Source organism: Podarcis liolepis (genome assembly GCF_965112155.1).
Source record: "Podarcis liolepis genome assembly, chromosome: 4".
NCBI lineage: Eukaryota > Metazoa > Chordata > Lepidosauria > Squamata > Lacertidae > Podarcis > Podarcis liolepis.
This window is the reverse complement of record NC_139558.1, coordinates 68,819,160-68,845,822: the sequence shown is the minus strand read 5'-3', so window position 1 is coordinate 68,845,822 and position 26,663 is coordinate 68,819,160. Positions and strand designations below refer to the sequence as shown.

The 26,663-nt window shown below is 42.5% G+C and overlaps 1 protein-coding gene across 3 annotated transcripts; it reads left to right on the top strand.

Annotated features, from left to right (window-relative positions):
* The first annotated feature begins 902 nt into the window (after positions 1-902).
* Positions 903-22,902, top strand: LOC310704772 (OX-2 membrane glycoprotein-like). Of its 3 annotated transcripts, none has more exons than XM_083498749.1 (6): positions 903-1,048; positions 12,086-12,167; positions 13,145-13,471; positions 15,241-15,504; positions 16,321-16,422; positions 21,651-22,902. In XM_083498749.1, the coding sequence occupies exons 1-5, from the start codon at positions 1,037-1,039 to the stop codon at positions 16,413-16,415; spliced, it is 780 nt and encodes a 259-aa protein (XP_083354875.1). In that variant the 5' UTR covers positions 903-1,036; the 3' UTR covers positions 16,416-16,422; positions 21,651-22,902. The 3 variants fall into 3 exon arrangements, with proteins under 3 accessions (XP_083354875.1, XP_083354874.1, XP_083354873.1); XM_083498748.1 differs by having other exon boundaries at positions 21,542-22,902; XM_083498747.1 differs by having other exon boundaries at positions 904-1,048; positions 21,501-22,902.
* The last annotated feature ends 3,761 nt before the right edge of the window (positions 22,903-26,663 follow it).

The following is a 26,663-nucleotide window of genomic DNA, read 5'->3' as shown; positions in this document are numbered from 1 at the left end:
CCCCGATGAAAGCTGCTATGGAGTTTTTCTCCTTCATAATACTAGACTAGAGCTCCAAGCATCAGCCAATCAAGATGCAGGGAACTGAGGAGCACAGGAAGTTCCTTATCCCAAGCTGGACAATTGGTCCACCTAGCTCAATAGTATCAACATGGGGTGCATAAAGGCCACCCCCACTTCTGGGCAAACCTCTAAGGTCCAAATGCCTGCAGTGATGGAGGCAGAGGCAAACATGGGCACAGCATTGAGTATACATTTCTTCTTTGTGTAGTAGGGACATCTCTTCATTGCTTGTAGGTTCTCTTACTCCTTCTATGTGTGCCAGCTATGCCTCTGTGTACCAACTGCCTTGCATTTACAATATTAAGAAACAATATTTAATACTCCGGCTCCGTGGAATATATAGGGTGGTATTCAAACATGTTTTACTCATAGCAGATCCACTGAAATGAATGAACGTGCCTAAGTTAGAGCCATTACAGTAATTTCAATAGGGCTACTCCTGAGTAAAACTTACTTGACTACAACCCATAGGTCATTTCTTACTTTAGAATATTCTATGATCTCAGGACTTTGGGCTTTGTTTAAAGCACAGTCATAAAATAGAACAGGAACAGTAGTAAAGACCTCAGATTTTTATTTAAAGCATTTCCCTAGTAAAAGCCATCAATAGTTAGGGGCCCTGATAATCTCACAAACATTTTATACAAATATCCTTTCCTTTCTTTAAGTATATGCTCCCCGCCATATGCACACATCTAGCATAAGCATCATTTTTCAAAACAGACACTAATAAGACAATGGCCAATTTGTGCTCTCAGTTACTGCTTTATAATCTCTGTTTAGCTCTAAGAGCATGCTTTAGACTTCTGTCTCTCAGAGTTCACTGCCCACCCCCCAACCATTAGGGAGGGAGGAGACGGGAGATTAGACATTCCCAACGCATTTTCCTGCTTTCCTTTTCCACACTGTGGCTTTTCCAGCCTTCACTGGAGGCAGCAACTGCCCTCTTGTGCACTCTTCTTCATACCGGAGCATGCGTCCCAAGGTAAGATGCTTGCTGTGATGCAAGTCCAAGGCACAAGCTTGGGGATTTGTCTCCGAACATAGGGAGAAAGTAAAGAGAAAGTGCCTGCATGTTCTCAAATGAGGCTGAAATTGGTGTTTGCTTAAATTGGTCCAAAGCCGTACTGCCTGAATTCAATTTGCCTCCGGCATTCAATTAGCTCAAGAGTAGTGGCGCAATTAGTTTTAGCCTCTGGATTCAAATAGGCTTACGAGGGGCACATCTCACTTTAGATAGTCATGCGTGGTGTGCTCGCTTCAAAATGTGGTAATCCAAGATTGCTGCATTTGGAAGCCCTTCTGCTCAGCTGCCTGGAGTGGGGCCCAGCCCTGCCCTGGTGATGCCATTGCTCAGGAGCAGGGCCAGATTAAGGTTTGATGAGGCCCTAAGCTACTGAAGGTAATGGGGCCCTTTATATGTCCAGCTGTCCTTTGTCAACAATAAATTGTCGCTGTTTTTTGTGTTGAATATATGCTATATGGTAATTGATGGACCTAATAGATATCTAACGAAATAGGTATTTTATCAAAGTAATTGTTGAACTAAAATACAATTAAGAAGTATATTAATAGTGAAATAATTACTAAGCTCTAACTTAAAATGATTTTTTATTCATAACAAACTTAACAATGCAAACACATTGTCATTTGGCAATAACAAAAGTTCCTTTAGAAACACAATTTACACATTTTTTTTCCTTTAAATTTTTTTGGGGGGCCCAAGAGAGTGGGGGCCTAAGCTATAGTTAGTTTAGCTTATACATAAATTTGGCACTGCTCAGGAGAAGCACAAAGGTGCTTTTATGACAGCAATGTTCCACATGCTTAACTGAAAGGGAAATCTTACTGAACTGCATGAGATTCAGGGTGCTTCTAGGTGAGGACCTAGTAATGCAAACAGGTATTTGACTACTGGGTTCCCCCCCCCCAAAAAAAAGACTGAGTATGGATTAAAACTGAGGGGCAGATATGGGGAGAGGGGAATATGACAAAGATGTTGTGTGGTTGCAGCAAAAACAATGGCACACATGATCCCACACTCTTGCTTATAAGTAAGATCATCTTTATGTATAGGATTATTTTCACACTCTGGCAAGAAAAAAAAAGAGAAGAAAAGCCATCACCCTTGTCTTCTAGTGAATGTAATAGGAATATTTGAAGCATGAACCTGAGAAATGCAGAACAGGATTTGAGTTCCATGGAGCCTGATCCTATTCTTTCTTATGCAGAAGCAAATCCTACTGTGTTCAATGGGGCTAGGTCACAGATAAATGTGCAACAGAGTTGCAACATTTTTGTTTTTGAATCCTTTTGGCGCTATCTGTGTGTATGTGTGAATACTGTTAATGTGGGGTAGAAACTAATGAAGACCACAAATTTTAGACAGGTTATACCATTGGGGATGATGTTGTAATATTAGTAAGTCTGCATGACTCATGTAGCGGTTTCCTATGTTGAACAGGCTCTGTGCAGTTTAGATTTCAAGCATGACTGTTTATGGTACTAAAATCCATCAACCCCAACTTCTCATCATTTCCAAGGGTTATATCATTACTGTATTATTCTGGGTGCTATTTCCATAACGTCACTAACCTAGTTACTGGCAGGAGATTTCACATATAAATCTCCTGGGTCTGCACTCAAAATCACTGCTGTGGTCTGAAATTCTTACGCTATTCATTAATATGCACTGCATGGTTTTAATTCTGATCTATTATTGTGGTTTCAATTGCTTTTTATGTAAATTCTTGACTTTATGATTGGGTTTGGAGTGAGATGGTTCTATATTTTTTATTGTTGTGACATTTCAATTTGTTAGTCACATTGGGTTTCTTTGAAAATTAAGCGGCACATACATTTTATTTTAAAAATACATGAACTGCAAGCTGTGTAAATAAATTGCTGTTTTTATCTACTATTTAACTGGCCCAATTATGACAAAAAAAATGTGATTAAAGTGTGTTATCTGGTAAGTAATCTGCATGCAGGTATGGTTTCAAATGTGCACCTACAGAGGAAAGTTTTAAAAGCTGAGAGGACTCACAGAAACAGACACTCTCCAAATCTAGGTTCAAAAGCTGATGTTGGGAAGTCAAATGAAACTATCTTTAAGTGAGGAAATGGCTGGACATTTATAATATAAACACCGAAGTGTCTTGTAGCCCCTAAAAGATACATCCATTTATCTCCCGTACACTTCCAAACACCAGGAACCACTTCATAGGATGCATTTGCATCTATTTGTGGACTCTGATCCACAAAAGCTCATGCCATAATAAATTTGGCAGTCTTTAAGATGATACAAGGGTATTTTGTTTTGTTTTGTTTCTTTGCTGCAGCATACCTACTTAGAGATTGGGTTGGCGTGCAACAATGCTCTCCTAAATTATTTGCATTGCACATTTGACCGTAATGTGTATGGTTCACTTTCTTACAATGTTTAAAAAGATTTGGAAAACATGGGCAAAAGGAAATAATGGTATTCTTTGGTTTTCATTTTTTCCTTGCCAAGGCATTTTAAATACTGTATGTAAGTTAATTTTATTTAAATCAGTGTAGTTTATTTACTTGCAGCTTGTTCAGTATGAGAAGGTGGGCTTCGTTCCTAGAAGGCGGTGTAGAGGGTTCGAGTTTACAACACTTTTGATGTGTTATACTTTAATATATATTTTTCGACTGGTCCTACCAATAAACATCATTAGAACCATGCTGCAGATGTGCTTTAAGTTCCACTGTCATTAACAAGTCATTGTCTGCAATCACAGGGCAATAAATCCCTCTGGAATCAGTGGTGATTGTAAACGCATTTTAGTGGGACAAGCCAATGAATGGAAAGAAACTGCTTAGCATGATGCAGTTTACAACCCCCTCTCCAAATAAATCTGTTGGAGGGTCAGTTGTGGAGCTTAATCTGTGCCTTCATCTATGCTGAAGGGGAAAGGTTGCAGTGCAGTCCCAGATTCAATCTCTGGGATCTCCAAGATGGGCTGACCTGACAAGAGATCCCAGCCTCAAAGCCTGGAGAGCTGACAACACTGGATCACCACTGCATTAGCAGGCAGCTTCCGGTGTCCTTTGTTCAACCTTAATATGTGTAAATAAGCACAGATGTAAAGATCTAATAATTTTCTTCTGAGGGGAACCTAACCTGGGTGTTGCAGCCAGGAGTTTTGCACTGCTTGGAGAAAGGGATTGATCATGTTTTGACACTGAGCCAATCCAAAAGTTCTATAGGTGGGGATTAATCTATTAGTGCTCATTCACACATGCGCATCACTGCTTGGTGCAAAAGATAGTCAATGTGTCAAGCACTCTGTGTGTGTGTGTGTGTGCGCGCGCGCGCGTGCGCACGCGTGCTTGTCATATGAAGGAGAACAAAATGTGTTAGGGTTTTGAGATTCTAGAAATACATTTTGCAATAACACAAATCACATTGCTTGCTTTTCTTTCTCACTTCTGACATCCTGTTAATCCCTCTCCCTTTATTGTGCCAGCTCTCTTGAGGGAACGTCTTGCCACTGAGATACTGAGGAGATTTAGTTTCCATTGACCTTAAAGGCATTAACTACCCACTGCTCATTTTGTTTTTCTTTTGAGAAGTAGTTTGCTTGCCCCATTGTTCCTTGTTATTCTTCTCCCAGATGCTTCCTTCCTTGATGCTGTAGCTGAAATGCCTATCTTCCTTTAAGTGTCCACCCACAACACATCCTTTTCTTAACAATTATCTCATTTCCTTTTGATAATAAGTCTGTTCCTTAATCATATTTAATCCTTGTCGGTAGCTGGCATAACATAATGATTAAGAGACTGAATTACAGATTGAGATACACCAAGTTTCACCACTGCCATGTGCTCACTTGGTGATCTTAAACCAGCCTGTAGTATTGTGGGGGAGTTTTAATACTGGTTTACCATAGATAGCTGCTGTAAGGACTACAACTAGAACATGAACACGAAGAGCTCGGAATGTATGAAAGCGCTACACATTTTGTGCAGTGTTTTGTGATTTAGACTACAGGGCTTAATCGGAGCCCAGGGGCTTTCTGAGTCTCATCACCAGAACAACTTCTTCCAATGCTAGGGCCTGGAGTTGAACATAAGAAGTAACAATGTGAAAAAATACTTTCCATGAGCTTCTGAGAAACAACAACCAGAGCCCTTGCACCAGGGGTTTGTGATAGGCATCTAAGCAATGTGACTAGTTCCAATAGATTATTGGCAGTGGTGAGAGGTAAGGGACTCCCTGATAAAATTGACAATCTCCAACTGCCGACTCAATCCCAAAATTTACAATCTCAATCTGCTGACTCAGTTCATATATCTACCAACTCCATCTTCTGACTTAGGCTGAATAAACATCATACATTTAAAGCACATTATTATTATTATTATTATTATTATTATTATTATTATTATTATTAATTATTATTAAATTTGTATGCCACCTTCATCCAAAGATAAGAGGGCAGTTCACAACATAAAAAATACAAAATGAGAACACAAAATTCAAAATACATAATACCAACGAGAACAAAAGCAAACCAATAACCCTTAGAATGCTAATCAGCCAAAGGCCTGGTTCTGGAGAAACGTTTCTGCCTGGTGCCTAAAGATATGTAATGAAGGCACCAGACAAGATTCCCTAGGGAGAGCATTCCACAAACAGGGAGACCTGCAGAAAGGCTTGTTCTTGCGTTGCCACCCTCTGGACCAATCATGAAGGAGGTCCTCAGATGATTATTGCAGAGTCCAAGTTGATCCATATGGGGAGAGTCATGGAACTTTGAAGTGTCAGGCATAGCCCTATTGGCTTTAGCCCAAACGTAGCAGAGTTTTCCTGCACAGCGAAGAAGCTAGTTGCGGCAGTAATGACTAGTCAGCTAGATTCAGAAGAACTATTTACAGGATTTATTAAAAGGAAAAATAAAACCAGCAGAGTTTCTGCATACAAATAAAAGCAAAATAAATCCTCTCTTTCTCTCTCTCAAAACCATACACAGCACTTCTAACTCCTAACACACCTAACATCAAACTGAGCTAACAATCCCTTGATAACAGAGTTGAGTGCTGGTCGTTAACCAATCAGAGTGAGTAGTTTCTAGGTCAAGCAGACCTGGGCTTTCTGCCAAGAGCAAATTGACACCAGCTTGAGTTAATTGGTGAAGCTAGAATCTGCAAGTTTCCCACGAGAACCAATTAACAGAAACTGAACACCCCCTCACAGATTCTGCTGAACAATTAACACCAAATACACCTATGTAGGAGATCATTTTTCCAGCAAACCTAAACCCTTGCACATTCGCTTGTTCTTTATCTTTGCCAATGGTTTAGTTAACACATCTGCTACATTTTCTTCACTTGATACATAAGTACAGGTGATTACATTGTCTTGTACACAGCAACGTACATTTTGGTATTTTACAGAGATATGTTTGGAACGCGATTTGAAACCCTCTGTTTTACTTAAGGTTATACAAGCTTGATTATCAATGTAAACTTGTACTGGTTCTCCACAATTTACATTTAAATCTGCTAACAAATGCTTGAAATAAATCACCTCGTTGCACAATTCACTCAATGCGGCGTACTCTGATTCCGTTGATGACACACTTACAACGTCTTGCTTGCGTGACCGCCAGCTGATTAAAGCTCCACCGACCATTATGACTAGTCCTGTGACAGATTTTCTATCTGGCAAATTTCCCCAGTCACTATCACAGTAGCAACTCAACATTTCGTCCTCGGAAGAATTTAATTGTAACGTATAGCCAATTGTCTGTTTGAGATACCTCAGAACTTGTTTTACCCCTTTCCAGGCATTTAGTGTGGGTTTTGAGACCAATCTACTTAATATGCCTACTGCATAGCTAATATCAGGTCTGGACCACTGTGCTAGATACAATAAACTTCCAATTACAGAGTGATATACATCAGGATGTTCAAATTCAGGACTCTCATCTATATGAAGTGTTTTTATGAAACCTGGATCCATAGGCACCGTTGCCCCTTTGCAATCCTGCATCCTGTATGTAGTCAGTAGTTGTTTAACTTTGTTCTGCTGACTAATTAGGCAGCTGCCATCTTGGGCCCAGCACACTTCCAACCCTAGATATGTCCTAACCGGGCCTAAGTCTTTCACTTTGAACTTACTGGACAATTGCTTGGCAAACCTTTTAGTTTGTTTATCTGTTTTGCAGGCATACAATACATCATCTACATAAATCAGACAAAATTCTTGATCACTGCCTGTACCACGTACATAAACACAATTGTCAGCTGTACTCTGCTTGAAACCAAATGACACTAAGGCCTCATGGAAACATTTGTTCCAAGATCTTGCAGCCTGTTTGAGACCGTATAGAGCTTTGTTTAATTTCAACACTCTATTGGAACCTGTCTCATAACCAGGCGGTTCGGCTAGATACAGGTCTTCTGATATTGATGCATGTAAATATGCAGTCTGAATGTCAAAATGGTTTAACAGGAGTTTTCTCTTTGCTCCAAGCGTTAAAATCAGCCTTACACTGTCCCCCTTAGCAGTAGGGGAAAAAGTCTCGTCATAATCTTTTCCAGGCCTCTGAGAGTATCCTTGAGCAACTAAACGAGCTTTGTATTTGTACTCTCCTGTCACCAGAGGTTTAAGTTTGTACACCCACCTGCAGCCTACAATCTTTGCCCCCTCAGGCGCTGCTACTGGTGTAAAAACCTTGTGCTCATTCAGAGAGGACATCTCTTCCTCCATTGCCTGTTTCCAGAGCTCTGCCTCCTCTTTTGGTAACTTTAGCACCTCCTGAAAACTCTTGGGTTCTGCAATTACACTAAACACATTTGCAGTATCTGGAGAAAAACGCACCGGAGGCACTCCTTTGTTTTGTCTTTTAGATCTTCTGGGAGAAAATTTTTCTTCTGACCCACTTTCCTCCTCAGAACTACGACCTCTCTTTTGTTGCTTAGCAACTGGTCTTTGGCTAACTCCACTTTCTTGAGAGCTCTTGTCTGAACTTTCCTCCCCCTCAGACTCTGCTTCTCTATGTTTACCTTCAGAGTCATGAAGCTCCTGGGAAGGTTCAAACCAAACCTCAGTATTGGCATGTAGTCTCTCCCAGCCACTATGTTCACAAAAACTGGCATTCCTGGAGATCACAATGCCATTTGTCCCTTCAGCAAAGCGGAAACCTTTTCCCAGCTCCTGGTAACCCACAAACACTAACTGTTTGGTCTTAGGATCTCCCTTTTTCCTCATTTGTTTCGGAATTAATACCCAGGCTTTTGATCCAAACACATGCAAGTGGTCAATTTTAGGTTTTTTCTGAAACAACTTAAAGTACGGGGTTGTACCTATTGTTTGATGAAAGAGCCTGTTTTGGAGATAACACGCGGTGAGCATGCTCTCCCCCCAATAAGACATGGGCAAATCAGCATCATCAAGCATGGCAAACATCATATCTTGTAAAGATCTGTTTTTTCGCTCTGCAACACCATTCTCCTCTGGGGAAAAAACGTTCGTTTTTCTATGCCCAATGCCACGCTTTTGTAACCAATCTCTAAAGGCATTTGACATAAATTCGCCACCTCTGTCCGTCTGTATCCTTCGGAGTTTAACAGACAGAAATCTTTCCACAGATGCCACCCAGCCTTTAAACTTAGTGAACACGTCACCCTTATTTTTCATGGGAAAAACCCAAGAATAACGCGTGGCGTCATCCACAATTGTTAGTGAAAAACGCGATCCACCCCTGCTTACAGCAAATGGACCAATTACGTCCATGTGAACCAGCTGTAGCGGTGACTCACTAACTCTGTCACTTCTGGGGTAAGAGACTCTGTGGGTTTTAACCTTTTTACAGACATTACAATCAAGGTACTTGTTACAACTCTTTAAATTACCCCCATCAGCCAATTCAGACATTTTTAGCACACTTTTCCAGCAAGCATGCCCCATTTTCCTATGCAATAAGTGCACACAGTTGTCATGTATAGCTTTGTTATTCACTGCAGGCTGAGATTTACTGACTACTGCTGCAACTTGAGATCCTGCTTTAAGCCAAAACAAGCCTCCCTCTGACTTAGCAGTGCCTAAAATCTCATCAGCCTTCTTAATAATGCAACTGTCTCCTTCAAAATACACTTTAAACCCAGCTTTTAGCAAACAATCTACAGACATCAGATTGCTCCTTAATGACGGCACACAAAGTACATTTTGCAGGCATTCACGAAGACAAGGAACAAAAACTGCACCCCCCGAAATCACTTCGGAAGTACTTCCGTCTGCTAGAGCCACCTGGCTGCGCTGTGCTGAGTTCTTGGAAACAAACAATTCATCTGAATTTACGATGTGGCGAGACGCTCCCGAATCGACCACCCAGACCGCTTGTTTCTCATCAGCAATCTTGACCTTGGCGGTCACCAGCTGAGCCGACTGTTTTTGTTTGAAGAATTTCTTTTTACGCTGCTGCTGCTGCTGATCTCGTCTCTGCTCCTGCACCGGCAACTGAGACTTGACCAACTCCGGACATTGTCGTTTTAGATGCGCTGAAGACCCACATCGGAAACAACGCCTAACAGCAAACGCTGACTCCTCACCGGTACGCTGCTTTTGCTTCACCTCTGGCACGGCATGAGAACTCCTTCCAAACCGCCCACCTGTAGAAGCCTCTGCAGCCACCGACCTTTCTTGCCTCTTCTGCCATTCTTCAATCAAACGCCCAGTAACGTAACTGACTGATAAATCACGCTCCTGTATGCCTTCTAGAGACAAAACTAAATTATCCCAGCTTTCAGGGAGAGAACTCAAAATAATAGCCACCTTCTCCTGCTGGTCTAATGCACAGTCTCTTTCCTGTAGCGCAGCAAACTTTAACTGTAAACTGTGTAGGTGTTCCTGCATTGTAACCCCAGGCTGTAACATTGCCTTGTACAATGCCTTGCGAATGAACAGCTTGGAAACCGCTGTCTCACGCACATGGAGTTCTTTAAGTGCTTGCCACACACCTCTAGCTGTCTTGATTCCCCTCACATACGGCAACTGGGAATCTTCCAGCCCCAAGACAATTGTGGCCCTTGCTCTTTGGTCTTTATCGAGGTCTTCATCATCAGGCTTCGTAGGAAACTTACTCACCACTTGCCAGAGACGATCCCTCTGCAGCACTGCCTGCATGCGTTCCGACCACAGCAAGTAATTGGAGTCATTCAGACGCTCAAAAGCCATCTGAACTGGTTGTGAGGCCATCTTGAGAGCGATGTCCCTGGAACCCGGAACCAGCTACTCACGACCACCGAGAGAGAAAACAGGAACCACAGCCCCCAGCACTCACACGCTGCAGCTGTTGTCCTTGTGTCCACTGCGTCACCAGCTCACCACAGTCAGGAACCAGCCAGTGTCCATCTGCTGCACCAACAGGAACAACAACTTCTGGAACTACTGGAACCAACGCCGTTGATGCTGACACCACCACAACTCAGGCTGGCAGCACAATGCCCATAACCTCATGGAACTTTGAAGTGTCAGGCATAGCCCTATTGGCTTTAGCCCAAACGTAGCAGAGTTTTCCTGCACAGCGAAGAAGCTAGTTGCGGCAGTAATGACTAGTCAGCTAGATTCAGAAGAACTATTTACAGGATTTATTAAAAGGAAAAATAAAACCAGCAGAGTTTCTGCATACAAATAAAAGCAAAATAAATCCTCTCTTTCTCTCTCTCAAAACCATACACAGCACTTCTAACTCCTAACACACCTAACATCAAACTGAGCTAACAATCCCTTGATAACAGAGTTGAGTGCTGGTCGTTAACCAATCAGAGTGAGTAGTTTCTAGGTCAAGCAGACCTGGGCTTTCTGCCAAGAGCAAATTGACACCAGCTTGAGTTAATTGGTGAAGCTAGAATCTGCAAGTTTCCCACGAGAACCAATTAACAGAAACTGAACAGAGAGGCTGTCCTTGAGGCACATGACTTCAAAGCACATGACTTTCCCCAAAGAACCATGGAAACTGTAGTTTACACCAGAGAGCTAAATCTCCCAGCACCCTGAACAAGCAACAATTCCCGGGATTCTTTGTGGAAATTGATATGCTTCCGATGCATATTAAATGCATGGTATGTATGCAGCATAGTCCCAATCACTTAGCTAAATCATGGCTCTCTGTGGTGTGTTCTAAAAACAGTGGTTTAGAAAGCTTCCACACAAGGTTAGCAGGCTGGACTGCCACTGGTCCTCCTGAAATTTAAGAATCAAGACCCACTACATTAGGGATAACCAATGTTGTGCCCTACAGATGTTGTAGGACTACAACTCCCTTCATCCCCGACCACTGGCCGTGCTTACTGAGGCTGATGGGAGTTGGAAGTCCAACAACATTTGGGTAGCACCACATTACCAGCTCCTGCATTGCATGATAAGCGCCTCTACCAAATTTCTACTCTATGCAAGGAGAAGAAGTTTAATAAGAAAAACAACAACACAGCCCTGTTTCCTCTTTATCTGTTGATGGGGCATTCTCAGATTTTACAGTCTTCATTTCATAAACAGAAAACACCTCTGCTAGGAAATCCCATGAAACCAATGAGGATCACATGTAATCATTTTGAATGTTTGTACATCACGGCACAGAAATATACATGCACTGGGAAACTAAAGCCTGTCATAGCTTCCCAGGTTGTACATGCTGCAAAACACCAATGAGGTCAAGTCTCATTAGTAACAGTCCATAGGTGGATTTCAACTTCCCCACTATTTAAAGAAATGGGTAAAGTACGGTATGTACAATGTGAAGTAGCCTTCAGGCCAATGACCTGCCATTTGTTAGTTCTTAGCTAGACATGGAAAAGCTTCACTGCTTGTTTTGGGGAGTTTTGTCTGCTATGGCAACATTTTGAAAATCCCCTGATATGGTTGCAGTGGAACATCAGCCTCTATCTTCATTATGCACCTAGGCTATACCCAAAATCCAAATAGTAGAGCATTGTAGTGGCAAAAAAGGCTATTGTGTATCTGTAACACATCTCTTTATTCTATTCCTAGTTAAATGAAGGTCTCTGTTCCCCATGGACTTTTCAGGGCCTGACTCTGTACATCATATGTATTGTTCTCTGTAGGATAAAGGGTAAGTCTAACATGATTAGTGCATTGGGGAAAGTGTAATGACTAGGCAAGGGTGGCTCAAGACATTTTGCCACCTGAGGCAATGGACAACATGGTACACACACACACTCTTGATATCGAGTAGCCAGCTGGACTGACTGCTGAATCCTAATTCAGTACTAGCAATGGGGCACTGCACTGTCCTGGTCAACACCATAGTTGTAAGGCTGGAGCCCCACAGCTCTCATCTCCAACAGTATGGACAGGGATATCAAGAGGAAGAGCTAAGGGCTGCCACCACCTCCCATCTTATGGCACCTGCACCAGTCACCTCATTCTACCTAATGGTAGAGCCAGACCTGTGACTATGAGCCAGTAGACCAGCAAGTGTGGCTGGCAGAGGGCTATGGAGAGTCTTGTGCTGCTGTGAGCAGGATGGGCTTCTATTTTGAGTCAAAGAAATGTATTTTTTTGGCATCTGTCTGTCTCAGGAGACAATGGAGGAGCACGCTTTGAGGGATGAAGTCAAACTGTTGGAAGGTTGCAGCACCTGCTGTGGCTGTAGAGACCAATGCAGGAGAGATATGTTTTGTTGCAGGTCAGGCAGATGAAGGCATCTGGTTGTGCTGCTACAAATGAACCATAGTGTTTCTTTTCTCTGTGCTCCTCCCAGTGGCCTTTCATCTTCTGGTCACTGCACAGACACACACAGAGCTACCTTGTGAGGTTAAGTAAGGTATGCAGCAACCCTCTTCCCCAAATTGTTCCTACCATGAATTTCAGAAAGGCTTCCTTTTCCCTCCACCTATCCAGTGAAAGGTTTTTAAAAAATGAAAGAAAAATATTTTGGAATTAGCAGCCCAGTTCTAATCTGTTCATGGTTGCTAGAAGTGCAGAACAGAAATTTTGCATAAATAAATATTTTCCTTGGATCTAGACCAAGGGATTGGTAAGCATAAGATACGAGAGGTGATTATTAATTATTTTGTCTTGCCGCAGGTGCCATATTGACAAGTGACAGAGACGTGGAGCTGGGCGGCAATGCTACTTTGAGATGTACCCTAACAGAATCTCTTCCAACTGTTCAAGTTACATGGCAGCAAGAGGTTAATAAAAACTTTGTAAATTTGGCAGCATATGACAACAAACAAATTCCAAATATTAATGACCAATACAAAGGTCGAGTCAATTTAACCATTTTAGAACTCAATGACACTGCCATCAGCTTCTGGAATGTTAGCACCCAAGAAAATGGTTGTTACCGATGCATATTTAACAACTTTCCTCCAGGATCCACTAGCAAAAAAACTTGTCTTTCTGTTTACGGTGAGTCATTTCATATTAAAATAGCTAGAGCAGGGCATTTCTTCAAATATGCTCCTTTGGTAATGAAGCAATACAATACACACCATTATCTCACCCCCGTTCCAGGGGCGCAGGACTTGCCCAAGTTTGGTTTCCTTAGGAAGGGTGTTACAAGAGCCCTACAGCATTTCCTAATACTTGGTTTCATCCAACAATATAACTACCGATTGAGTATAATTGGAACTACAGCTTAAACCACAGGTGGTGAACCTGTGGTCCTTCAGTTGATGTTGGACTACAACACCTACGATCCATGAGCACGCTAGCTGCAGATTATGAGAGCAAAACCTGATAGTCTAAGATTACAATATCCACAGCAGATCGGAGGCAGTATATTTCCAGTTGCCCAGGTCCTGCCTGTGGACTTCCTGTGGGCACCTGATTGGCTACTGTGAGAGCAGAATGCTGAACTTGATAGGTCATTGATCCATTAGGTTCTTATATTCTTCTATGCTGATATGGGGAGTGGAACAGAATACTAAGAAGCTCCGGGGACCAAAAGCTCAGCTTGGTGTCTGATCCCCATCTGCCCTCAAAACTGCAGGCTTCTCCTTTCATTTCCCTGTATATACAGAGACCTGGATCACAACATTTGTTAACTGTGCAGAAGGATCTGTCCCCTTCTCTCATAATTCTTCCGATTCAGGACATTCCCAAATCTTTTGTTAGCAATGGGCTAAGCAATTTGTTGCTATGGCAACATATTCCTGAACAATTAACAAGTCCAAGGTTCTGGCCTGTTATGCCACAGAGAAACTCACACTAACGAAAACCCCTTTGTAAAACTGATTAGAAATCAGCCCACTGTGTAATAATGTTACAACATATGTTTTGGTTTTCAGCCAGAATATTGCAATGTGGGACATTGGGCTTTTCCATGTATGGTGTGTTGAATAACACACTATAGCACACTACAGTTGAAGGATGATTGCTCAAAGTTAACATAAGTTTCCTACCATATAGTAGGAAAGTAGTAGTAAAGGGACCCCTGACCATTAGGTCCAGTCATGGCTGACTCTGGGGTTGCGGTGCTCATCTCTCTTTATTGGCTAAGGGAGCCGGCGTACATGTGGCCAGCATGACTAAGCCACTTCTGGGAAACCAGAGCAGTGCACGGAAACGCCGTTTACCTATTTATCTACTTGCACTTTGACGTGCTTTCAAACTGCTAGGTTGGCAGGAGCAGGGACCGAGCAACGGGAGTTCACCCCATTGTGGGGATTCGAACCGCCAACCTTCTGATTGGCAAGTCCTAGGCTCTGTGGTTTAACCCACAGCACCACCCATGTCCCTTTTCCTACCATATAAGGTAAAGGTAAAGGGACCCCTGACCATTAGGTCCAGTCGTGACCGACTCTGGGGTTGCGGCGCTCATCTCGCTTTATTGGCCGAGGGAGCCGGCGTACAGCTTCCGGGTCATGTGGCCAGCATGACTAAGCCGCTTCTGGTGAACCAGAACTGCTAGGTTGGCAGGAGCAGGGACCGAGCAACGGGAGTTCACCCCATTGCGGGGATTCGAACCACTGACCTTCTGATTGGCAAGTCCTAGGCTCTGTGGTTTAACCCACAGTGCCACCCACGTTCCTACCATATAGTCTGCCTCTAATTCAACAGTTTGCAGTTTGCCCTGCTGAGTCCCTCACTGATACAGTAGCATCTTTTCATCTTCCTTTTATTGCCCACCTGCGGTCCTTATGGTGAAGCATTTTGTGCCGTCATTTATGTCACAGGCCGCCTCAACACATTTTTACACTACAGCATCTCTGATGGGCGCTTGAATGCCACCTGCTCAGCAACGGGCTTCCCACGTCCCAACATCACATGGGTTGCGCCAAGAGGCCTGAAGGAGGAACATGAGATCACAAATCCCAATGGAACAGTATCGGTCATAAGCAATATCCTTGTAAATGCCTCAGATAGCCATTCTGGACAAGAGATGATCTGCAAGGTTACACACAGGGGGAAAGAGATGGATCTCAAGGTACCAAGAAAAGGTAAGTGAGCAAAGCACTCGGTGCCTGTCATCTTCCTAAAAGATAGCAAAACTTTCATCTTAAAAATCTTGTATTTTCTTTTCTTCCATTCTACAAGGGATGGCGAACCTGCAGCCCTCCATATGTTACTGACCTACAGTTTTCCACCATCCCTGATCATTGTCCATGATACCTGGGGGCGATGAGAACAGGAGTATAACAACCTCTGGAGTGTCACAAGTTTGCCATGCCTGATGTAAAAGAAAAACAAACAAAATTCAGACTAAAGAGAGGCTTTAGTGCAGGGATGTGGAACAGGTTCCAGGTGGCCAATTTTGGCAGTTGAGTGGGGCTACCCACCTGTCCACCCCTGGATCCTTTAATACTGTATATTTCACACTTCCCCTTATCAAGTAATAATTATCATTTTATTCTATTGTTACATGCATGCATTCTTCCTTATTTTTCCCTCCTTCAAGATGGATTTGGGCATGTGCTTTTAGTCTCCCTCTGAAATTCTTTACTCTTACCTCTTTCATAAACTGAAACACACTCACTGGTTTTCAGCGAATGCATTTTGAACATATTCTTAGAAGTTATTTCAACCTCACCCACTACAGCAAATTAAGGACCTCACTTTCAATGTAGAATTGTGATTTTATTCTATGTTATATTACATTATTATATCATATTATATTATAATATAAATCATTGTTATGTTAGGTTAGGTTAGGTTAGGTTAGGTTAGGTTAGGTTAGGTTAGGTTATTGCATTTATATTTATATTACAAAGACTCCTCTCCATACTGTCAGCAATTATTTTCTTTCCTCCATATAGGCTATCCATATGCTGTGGTGGTAACTGTACTTGTCCTAATTTCTCTGACTGTGGTTATTATTGCGGTGTGCTGCTGGAAACGACACCAAAAATAATGCAGAAGTAAGTTATTTAAACCAAAAGAAGATAAATATATGTTGTTGCTATGCAGACTACTTGAATGGTAGCCGATGCACATAAAAATGCTGGATAGCAGCTGAATGATAGGGCTTGTGCTCAGGAATGGAGAGATATGTCAATTTTGGTTTGTCCTGAATTCTCAGTTTTCTGAGAGCTCCCAGGTAGGCTCCGCCCCCTTTTGTGCTTGAAGAGCAGACCAAAGACTACTTCTACTCGGTCAGCTCCCATGGCTCCGCCTCCCCAGTCACGATTGGTTCGTTTGAACTGAGGTTTGGCGGGAACCTCAAGGTCTGTGACCTGAAGAGGTGGATCAGGAGCACTCTGCCGGGAGTCATGGAGGATCAGGGGTGCTGTGCATGGGCACGCAAAGGGTGCCCTCCATTTTATGGGGAGAGCGGTTATTTTAGCACAAATTTATTGACTGGAGAACACCATCACAATTTAGAAATTACGAATTTCAAAGGTTGGCTGTGTTTCAATTTTCGTATTGTTTCATAACAATACTCCAGACACCTGTACACATGATCTCTACACATGTGCACGTGTTTGCATGGAAGTATACACTTGTTGCACGTCCCAGTCACTGTGTACACAGACTGTACACTCATTGAACATTGCACAGGAATAGCAGCAGGGTTGTGCAGCTCATCTGTTGTGTACACGGGGACCAAGATGGAACACACGATGAACGTATTATGTGAAAATCTCAAGTGTTATCTCATAAAGAGGCTTTGCAAAAGTTCTGAAGCATTACCAAAACTACCATATCAGTATGCGTGTGCTTTCCCCCACAGGGCAAAAAGCATTTTGTGTGGATGGGAGAAATATTTTGACTGGGAAAATGTCATGGAAGGAAAGGCTTAAATGTCATTCACAGCTCTGTATTCCCAATCTGGTTCAGGGGCTTCCCATGCCCCATCTAGCTTGGCCCAGAGATGTTTATAGACTTGAACTATGCATCATAGGCAACACTGATGATAATATGACTTCCCAGTACTGGGAGATGGAGTTTTCATTGGTCTACAGCCTAAATTCCTTCATGTTTAAAATATGCTCCATGAATTGGCAAGGCTTGTGAACAAAGAAATTACATTCAGCGTTTAACTTTCTCCAGGCAGCTTCATTTGAAACAGCTTTATTCCTGCTTAAGTCATTCACAACGTTTAAACAAAGTGAGCTACCCATAACATTTTAGCGATGAGGCAGTTAAGCTTAGTGAGAGTTTTGGACTGATGTCAGCCACAACCCCATATGAAGCTGAAGATAGAGGCTTCTAGAACTTTCACTTCCTCTCTCTGGAACATTCTTTTTCCTGCACGCAAACAGGCACGCACACACATACAAGCAGAAACTGGGCCACCAGCTGAAAGAGACTTTTCAGAGGTGGAATCGCTTCCCTTACAAATCAAGGCAAATTAACTGTGGTGATTTAAAATTAGACTTTTGTAAAAATGCATATTATTCTATTAGGATTTTGAATGCCCCCCCCAGGTTTAAATGAAAATTCTATGAAAAATGTATATGTACAGTGGTACCTCGGGTTACATGCACTTCAGGTTACATACGCTTCAGGCTACATACTCTGCTAACCCAGAAATAGTGCTTCAGGTTAAGAACTTTGCTTCAGGATGAGAACAGAAATCGTGCTCTGGCGGCGCGGTGGCAGCAGGAGGCCCCTGGTGCTTGAACCTGGTGCTTCAGGTTAAGAACAGTTTCATGTTAAGAATGGACCTCCAGAACGAATTAAGTACTTAACCCGAGGTACCACTATATTGGAAATGAATTTATTTTTTAAAAAGGAAGTTCTAACTGGAAAATTAAATGTTCATCAACATACAAAATCAACTTTAAAAATGTAGGGCAGGAGTAAAAAATTTCAGCTGACCTATCCCAAATATCTTGACAAGCTCTCTACTTTCAAATTTTCCCCTCAGCTTTCTTATGAGCCAACAATGTTGTGCCATACCTCCACTGCCCAGTCTCTTGTCTGGAACCATATCCTGCTGGAAATTCCTGGAAACATCAGATTAAGACAGATAAGGACAGTCATAAGGAGTGTCTACCATAACTTAAAGCCAAGTATCATAAGGAGGGGTTTTGTTTCCTGTGCTAAACAAAAGAAATGGACACTTATAAATTCTTATCTAATATTCAGAGATGTTTTCGTAGGGTAGCCTAACAAGGTTTTTACAGCACTGAGGAAATAGGAACGAAACTACAAATTAAGGGCATGTTGTTCTTGACGTGAGAACATATTCTTCTCTTGCTGGGGCTTTAGGCTGTGGCAATTTTTTTAGGGCAGCCAGAGCCCATGGAGTGTCCAAAAATGAAGGCAGTTGTGTTGCTCCATTGTGTATGTGTATAAACATGCAATCACACACACATGCACACAAAAGCATAATATCCAGCTTATTAGGGATCAGCCTGGCTGAAACATCTGCAAAATTACAGTGGTACCTCAGGTTAAGTACTTAATTTGTTCCGGAGGTTCGTACTTAACCTGAAACTGTTCTTAACCTAAAGCACCACTTTAGCTAATGGGGCCTCCTGCTGCTGCTGCGCCACCGGAGCAAAATTTCTGTTCTCATCCTGAAGCAAAGTTCTTAACCTAAAGCACTATTTCTGGGGTAGCGGTGTCCGTAACCTGAAGCGTATGTAACCTGAAGCGTATGTAACCCGAGGTACCACTGTATCTGGACATAAGCTCTATTGAACTCAGCAGCGCTTCCTGCTGAAGGCATATAAGATGATGTGTGTCAGAGGTGATTCATACATTAATAAACAATAGTAATGATAATAATAAGTTCGACGTCTGAAACTCACAGCAGGGGTAGCTAGCTATATCTTCATAAAGAAATCTGCTCTTGTATATCTAGTACTTTCTTCTTGTAAGGAAATTGACTTGTCAAAGGATTTCTTGAAACATCTTAATATTCAGACAAGTGCGGAGCGACAGCAACACCCAAACCTGCCCTTTCAGCTCTCAAAAGTCCTGTTTCCTATATAGACTGGATCCCTTCCAAACAGTAGCAGCCAAGCCCCAAACAGGATATATTGCACAAGAACCCTGACCTTTCCCTTCACCTTCATAGTTCCATATTTTCTCTTGCAGCTATGGAGTGGCTTTTTATTCTGAAACATTTTTGATTGTCACACAAGTGAGGGCTGCACACCACACACTTCCTCCTGCAATGTGGGTTTGTGGTTGTGGAGCGGGAGTAGTTCTGAGAAAAAAAGCAACGTTTCTCTCAAGAAATAAGTATTCCTCAAACACTCATGTGCAATCTATTCCTGTATTCCCCCTCCCCCTTTCTTCAGCAACCTGGGTCCTATTTAAATAGAGCTTGTTACAGAAAATGCAAGTTTGGTACTGTTTCTGCCATGACTATGTAGAGCCCATTGCCATACCCGTTTGGTGTGAAATTTTCGAAACACTTGGAGCAGTCAGCTCATTCTTTCCTCATACACTATATACGGTATATGGAGATTCAGGAAGAAAAGTGAGAATAGACTACATTTATCATACACAATGGGGGGAAACTATGAAAAGGCTCCTTGACAGTTGAAACACGCCTGACATTGTCATTTTTTACCCATTTACCCAGGTACAGTGATGCTCAACTTTTAGTTGGGGGGGGGGACTTGCTGGATGAGCATTTTAAGAATTTTGTATTGTACATCTTTTTTCTAATTTGGCTCATAATTTTAGATTTTACTTCACTATATATTAAGTTGTTAAGTTACCTTGTATTATGGCAACAAATATATACCGTATTTTTCGCACTATAGGACGCACTTTTTCCCCTCCAAAAATGAAGGGGAAATGTGTGTGCGTCCTATGGTGCGAATGCAGGCTTTTGCTGAAGCCTGGAGAGCGAGAGGGGTCCGTGCGCACCGATCCCTCTCGCTCTCCAGGCTTCAGGAAGCTATCCCAAGTCTTGCAAGCCCGGCGGGATGTCCCGCGGGCTCGCAAGGCTTGCGGGCAGCAGCCTGCACCCAAAAGCTGGGGACAGCGGGGAGGCGCAGAGCCGCCACCCCGCTATTCCCCGACCTGATCTGAAGGCTGGGGGTGGGAGAAGCAAGCCTGCTTCTCCCCCCCACCAGCCCTACAACCTCCAGATCAGGTCGGGAAGTAGCGGGATGGCAGCGCTCCGCCATCCCGCTGTTCCCCGACCTGATCTGAAGGCTGGGGGTGGGAGAAGCAAGCCTGCTTCTCCCCCCCCCACCAGCCCTACAACCTCCAGATCAGGTCGGGAAATAGCGGGATGGCAGCGCTCCGCCATCCCGCTGTTCCCCGACCTGATCTGAAGGCTGGGGGTGGGAGAAGCAAGCCTGCTTCTCCCCCCCACCAGCCCTACAACCTCCAGATCAGGTCGGGAAATAGCGGGATGGCAGCGCTCCGCCATCCCGCTGTTCCCCGACCTGACCTGGAGGCTGGGGGTGGGAGAAGCAAGCCTGCTTCTCCCCCCCACCAGCCCCACAACCTCCAGGCTTCAGGAGAGCACCACAAGCTCGGGGGACAGCGGGAGAGGCGCAGCGCGCCATTCCCGCTGTCCCCCGACTTGTCTAGAAGGCTGGCGGGGGGAGAAGCCTGCTCCTCCCCGTCGCCAGCCCCGCAAACTCGGGAGACAGCGGCAGGGGCGCAGCGCGCCCTTCCCGCTGTCCCCCGACTTGGTTAGAAGGCTGGCCCAGCCCCGCAAACTCGGGGGACAGCGGGAGAGGCGCAGCGCACCATCCTGCTGTCTCCCGACATGGTTTGGAGGCTGGCGGAAGGCTTCCTCCTCCCCCAGCCCCGCAAGCTCCCAGAGCGATGCCAAAGCTGGGCGCAGCTTCGGCATGGCTCTGGGTCCCGTTCTGGGGGAGGGGGAAGCTCGGGCTTCCCCGCCCCAGCCCCGCGCCTGGCGGGGGGGGATAAATTTTTTTTGCCTTTATTTCCCCCCCCCCCAAATCTAGGTGCATCCTATGGACCGGTGCGTCCAATAGTCCGAAAAATACGGTATATAATATTGATAAAATAAAATAATTAAAACTACTCTATCTATCTATCTGTTCTCTTTTAGGAATCTAAGGGATTAAACCAACATTCTGAATTTTGTTCCAGGGAACTGAAAAAACATTCCAACAACTGTGTCTGTATAACTAGAATGTCATGAATCTGTACCAAATTTGTGATTCATCATTGCCAGCTTTTCCTCTTTTTCCACTGAAAGGATCTCTATGGCTGAAGCTTAAAACTGTGCCTACAGCAAACAATGGCTGGTCTCCAACAGGAAAATAACATGTACCTTGGCAAGCCTACCTTCTAGGTAGTCATTCCACCAATATAGATGCCAGATTTGTGAACTGTGGCCAGATCAGGTGTCAACCGAAGTAACAGGCCACATGCATTTTCAGTGGCAAATACAATATCAGCTGGGATCCAGAGGTTCTCTTGTACAAGCAGAAGGCATCTCTGTGGGTACAGAGATTCTCCTAGATTCTGTCGATTCTCCCCTCTATTTGCAGCCTCTCTTGCTACATCCCATGTTTTTCCCAGTGGTGGGAAAGCACCATTGTCTAAGCAGTGTCCTGCTTGTTTGTCACTGGATCCAACCCAAAGAAAATGAATTATTAATTCTTAAATGAAAATAGAATGAGAAAAGAAGGTGGTAAACAGCAGGGTTATAATCTAGTAAAAGGCTTAGAATTGTTAAAACCAAGAAATACATGTGCAGGGTTTGGGGCCAGTTTCCACCATGAAGTATTCATTTGCTCCCAAAAGAAAAAAGCACAAAGCAAAATAAACACAGATCTGCTTCTGTTAATATAATTTTGGCTTTCCTTCTTTAAACACACTATTGTTAGCTGATTTTACAGGGAAGCTTAAAAGGAAAATGCAAAGGGACAATGTTTTCCAGCAATCTACTGAAGAGGAAGGGCACAGGTTTGATGAATAAGAGCTATTCAATAATTCTGCAACTATGGGGATTAAACAGGAAACAATTAATTGGGCTTAAAAAAGAATTAAGGGAAAGAGGAAGTTATTGTTTAAAGGCACAGTAGCCCAAAAGACCTTAGCAGTGTTTACCAAACCACATTGAACAGGCTAGTGCTGAAATCGAATTCATTTTAAGAAAGTAATAATTAGAACCTACCAATCAGGTAAAAAAAATTAGAAACAAGGAAAAAACGGAACGCAGCAGGTAATCATGTCACTGGATTTTGTAAAACCTGAGAGAATAAAGGGATGTCAATTTCAAATTAAATGGCTCATATAAAAGGAACCCAAGTAAATATTTATGGGCATTAATTAGTTCCTGGTGTTAGTTATCCTAACTGTGCTTTGTGGCAATTTCTTGCACATTCAATGTTACCTCTTCTGTGGCTACCTCTCTTAAAATAAATCATTGCACTGAATGTATGGAAAGACCTACTGCATTTTATGTAGAAACCAAATAAAGTAATTTCAAAGAAAAGTGATAATATGCTCCTTATTGTCGATGTCTTTGGCTTTTTTTTTTGTCAAAATGGGACCTCAGATTAAAATAGTTCTACAATTGGATGTAGATTTGATGTGATGATAGTCTAATAGTCCTTTTTACCTTTAAAAATCTTTCTGCACTGATTTCTTTAAAAGCAAAAAATGACATTTAAAAAATAGCAATGAAGCTCTATCAGAACTAGTAGACAGTTTCTCTGGCTTCCTGCAGTTTCTTGTGGTTACAAGAAAGCCCACCTGAGGTTATTACAGGGGAACTTGGGAAGGCTGAGGAATGTGGACCACCAGAGAGAGGATTTGTAGAATCAAACCAAAGACGAAAAACTTTGACACCTCTAAAGTAAGGGAAGTGCCCTTCACCCATAAGAATTTCACTGAAAAATTCTCTCTGCTTTGGTAATTTTTAATAATTTGATTATTTTTAATGCAATTTCTTTTCTAGTGCATTGATGGAGAATGGTAAACAAGCAAATAAATACATTTTTCCTGATTACATAATTTCTAATTATGTAAGTCACCACAAAGTTTTGTAGAGAGGTGGGTTATCATATGGATAAATCAAGAAATCTGTGCTAAAGCACTGCAACCTCCCTGTCACATTTGTTTTCAAAACTTTTTTGAGACTGTACGTGCCCCATTGCAGTGTTAGGATGTTCAGCTAGTCAGATTAAGAATGACAAAACTCAGCACAACTACTAAAGCAGTCAGCTGGTAGTCTTTTTCCAACCACTTACTTCAGCTATGCTGCTAAATGAATCAATATGATGAAGGCAGAAAGATGAGAACTTTGCTGAAATCAACTTTCCATTTCCTTGCCTAGATCTGAAGATAATTGTTTGCAAATTAGATGGGTGACTTTGACAAGGAGCGTAAATGATTCATCGCAGACGGATAAATATTTTGCACCTAGATTTGCACGCTTGCAGTTTCAGAGGTCTGGTGATGAACTTTTCAAACACAGGGCAACCTGCCACTCACCCACCTGCTCTAGGCCTAGGAGCCCAGCATGTCGCAGAGGATTATGGGAGGTGTTGGCTCATCAGGCTGTTGGCATCGTTGACATTCTGCAAGAACTGTCCATATGCACTAAAACATTACTAATGTTTTGATGTGGCTGTCACTCACTGGATAATATCGTCACCAGCAGTTGCACAATACCTTTACTAGGAGGACCAACCAAAATGTCACAAAATAGTAGCAAGCTAGGTCTGGTTAACATCCAGCCTTTGTGTTTTCAAAAATACGGGGTGACCACTATCCCAGAATACTAGCTGTGTAACCATATACTGGGAACAACTAGTAGAGACTTACTCAGCTTGAAATATCCATTTTGTAAGAGAATCTTGTCCTTTTGACTACAACATCCAGCCAATTTCTGTACTCCCACCCCTTCTTTATTTTTCCTCGTCTCCCTGCCACTTGCTTTGCGTAATTTCTTGCAGAAAGAAGCTCCCAGCCCCCTCTAAATCTTTCAGCAACTTTCCGTTTTGCTAACTATGTCTGGTTTAGCAATAGGGTAGTAGTTTAGGCTTTCCACAGGTGGATGGTCACAATCATGGTGAATTCATTATCTGAAACACCACAAACTACTCACAACAAGTGGGTATCAGCAGGCTTAGGGGCACTAAAAATAAATATTCAGGAGTAAATCACTAAGGGGTGGAATGGCCCAGTGAACATTGAGTGTGCTCAGCAAACACACAATGCTAGCTGACTGACACTTGTTGGAGGGGGAGGAAAATGGACTGCTCAGGAAGAGAGCATGGTTGGTTGTTTGGAATCCTGAGCAGTAAAACTCTACACTATTGCAGTTTCCCACTTGTCCTTCTTGGGCCACATTCCCAAACAGAAGTTTCTAATAACAAAACCTTTTGCCAGCAGAACAAGTGTACCACTAAGAGACTTTAACTTGGCTCTACACTGAATGCTATCCAAAGATTCTAGATAACTAGGGAGCCATGTAGATGGTCCTTTGGGCTCATGTAAGCCTTGGATTTATATCATTCATTCATTCATTCATTCTCCTGTCACACAGACAGGTCTGTCATAGCACAAAGAACAACTGCATCACATAATTGCTTCTTCCCTATTTATTTACACCCAGTGCTTTTTTTCCTTAAAAAAATGCATGTGTACTCTCATTTTGACTCAAGGAAATCACCATTTTATAGCTCAAATCAGGAAGAATAAATACAGTAAATGGACATCGGGGGTAGCAGTGGAACTGACGATTCACTGTGCTAGAGAAGAAACTATTTTTTAAAATAATTTTTCAGTTTCTTCTCCTGTTAGATTCACAAAATGTTTAGGGGTATGCGTCCCCCTGCATCTCCCCAGAAAAATCACTGTTTACACCTATTAAAAATTGTTCTTAAATGCTACCCTTTTGACATAACTGTTGTGCCTCTTTTGTGAGGTCATCCACTGGTTGCACAAACTTTAACAATGAAACACCATCACTCTTAATAAACCTTTTGTTCCCACATGTACTTCAAGTTTACACCCTCCAGATTGCTTTCTTCCAACTGAGAATGCAGAGTTTCCCCCAAAGTTTTTCACAGTGACTCCAGCTGTGAAAGTTCATGGGAGATTTGCTCTCATTTTGGCTCCTTTTCAGAAGTTGCTATGTAGCTCACTCCTTCACATGTTTATTCAAAAGAGACCACTAAAGTTGATAAGACTTGCTCCAACTAAATAAGTCTGCATAGGGCATGGATTTGAGAAAAATAACAATGGGCTTATTATTTTGAATTAGGAGATCAAACTATAAATCGGTAATAGAAGAGTTATTTTCAAAACCCTAAAACGGGTGTTTCCAATCTTTTGGATTTATCTTCGCAAGCATTGCCATTTCCATTTTTAGAAGGCTAGGAAGTCATGGGAAAAATCCTCCCCCTTCCAGCAATGGAATGAATCAATATATCAGATTTCAGAAGGATGCCCTCCAGTTTGTGCACAGCAGTTTAAAGTTACAGCTGTCTTTTCATGGCTGACTTTTTAAACAGTTGTTTTGCACACTCCACAATACAATCCTGTACATGTCTATTCAGAAGGCATGCCCATTAAGTTCAGTGGGGATTACTCGCAGATGAGGATTGTGGCCTAACTCACAGAAATACCAAAGGTGTTGTGGGCTTTGAAGACGCTCAAACTCAGGACAAAAGGCAGTAATGTGCTAAGAGGAAGGCATGCTTGGCAAAACCCTCACCGTGATCAACTCCTGCTCAGAAACCTATGTCCCCACTGTGGGAGGATGTGTGGATCCAGAATTGGCCTCCACAGTCACTTACACTGTCACTGCTAAAACCATGTTTTGGAAAACAATCTTACTCGGCTACAAGTGATCACCAAAGAAGAAGAAGTATGCATTTGTGTGTGCTTTGCCTGTGTGGAAGTATGAAGAATAAAACTGTGAGAATCTATTAGGTATTGTTAAATTTATTAACAACACATTCAAGTTCAATATAAAGCAAGCTCTCATTGGCTTTTCTGGGGGGGAAAGCTTCTTGGATTTCTAAGTTCATTACTGTATTGCTTTTAAATGTGGAAAATATTTGATAAGTGTCAAAGGAAACGCTGATGAGTAATTGTGTGGGGCTGGGCATTAAAAGTGCAGGTCCTTATAAAGTTAAAATCCCTGGGGATTTTAGCTTTGTATTTTTATTTTTTATCTGCTTGGTTGAACTTTTTTTGGTTATCTGTCATGGAAATATTGAGAGCTTTTTGGATTATGTTGGCAATGAAT

Coding starts and splice junctions, on each gene's coding strand:
- LOC310704772 (XM_083498749.1), top strand. Junction 13,472..15,240: donor AACTTGTCTTTCTGTTTACG/GTGAGTCATTTC, acceptor TTTATGTCACAG/GCCGCCTCAACACATTTTTA. Junction 15,505..16,320: donor TCTCAAGGTACCAAGAAAAG/GTAAGTGAGCAA, acceptor TCCTCCATATAG/GCTATCCATATGCTGTGGTG.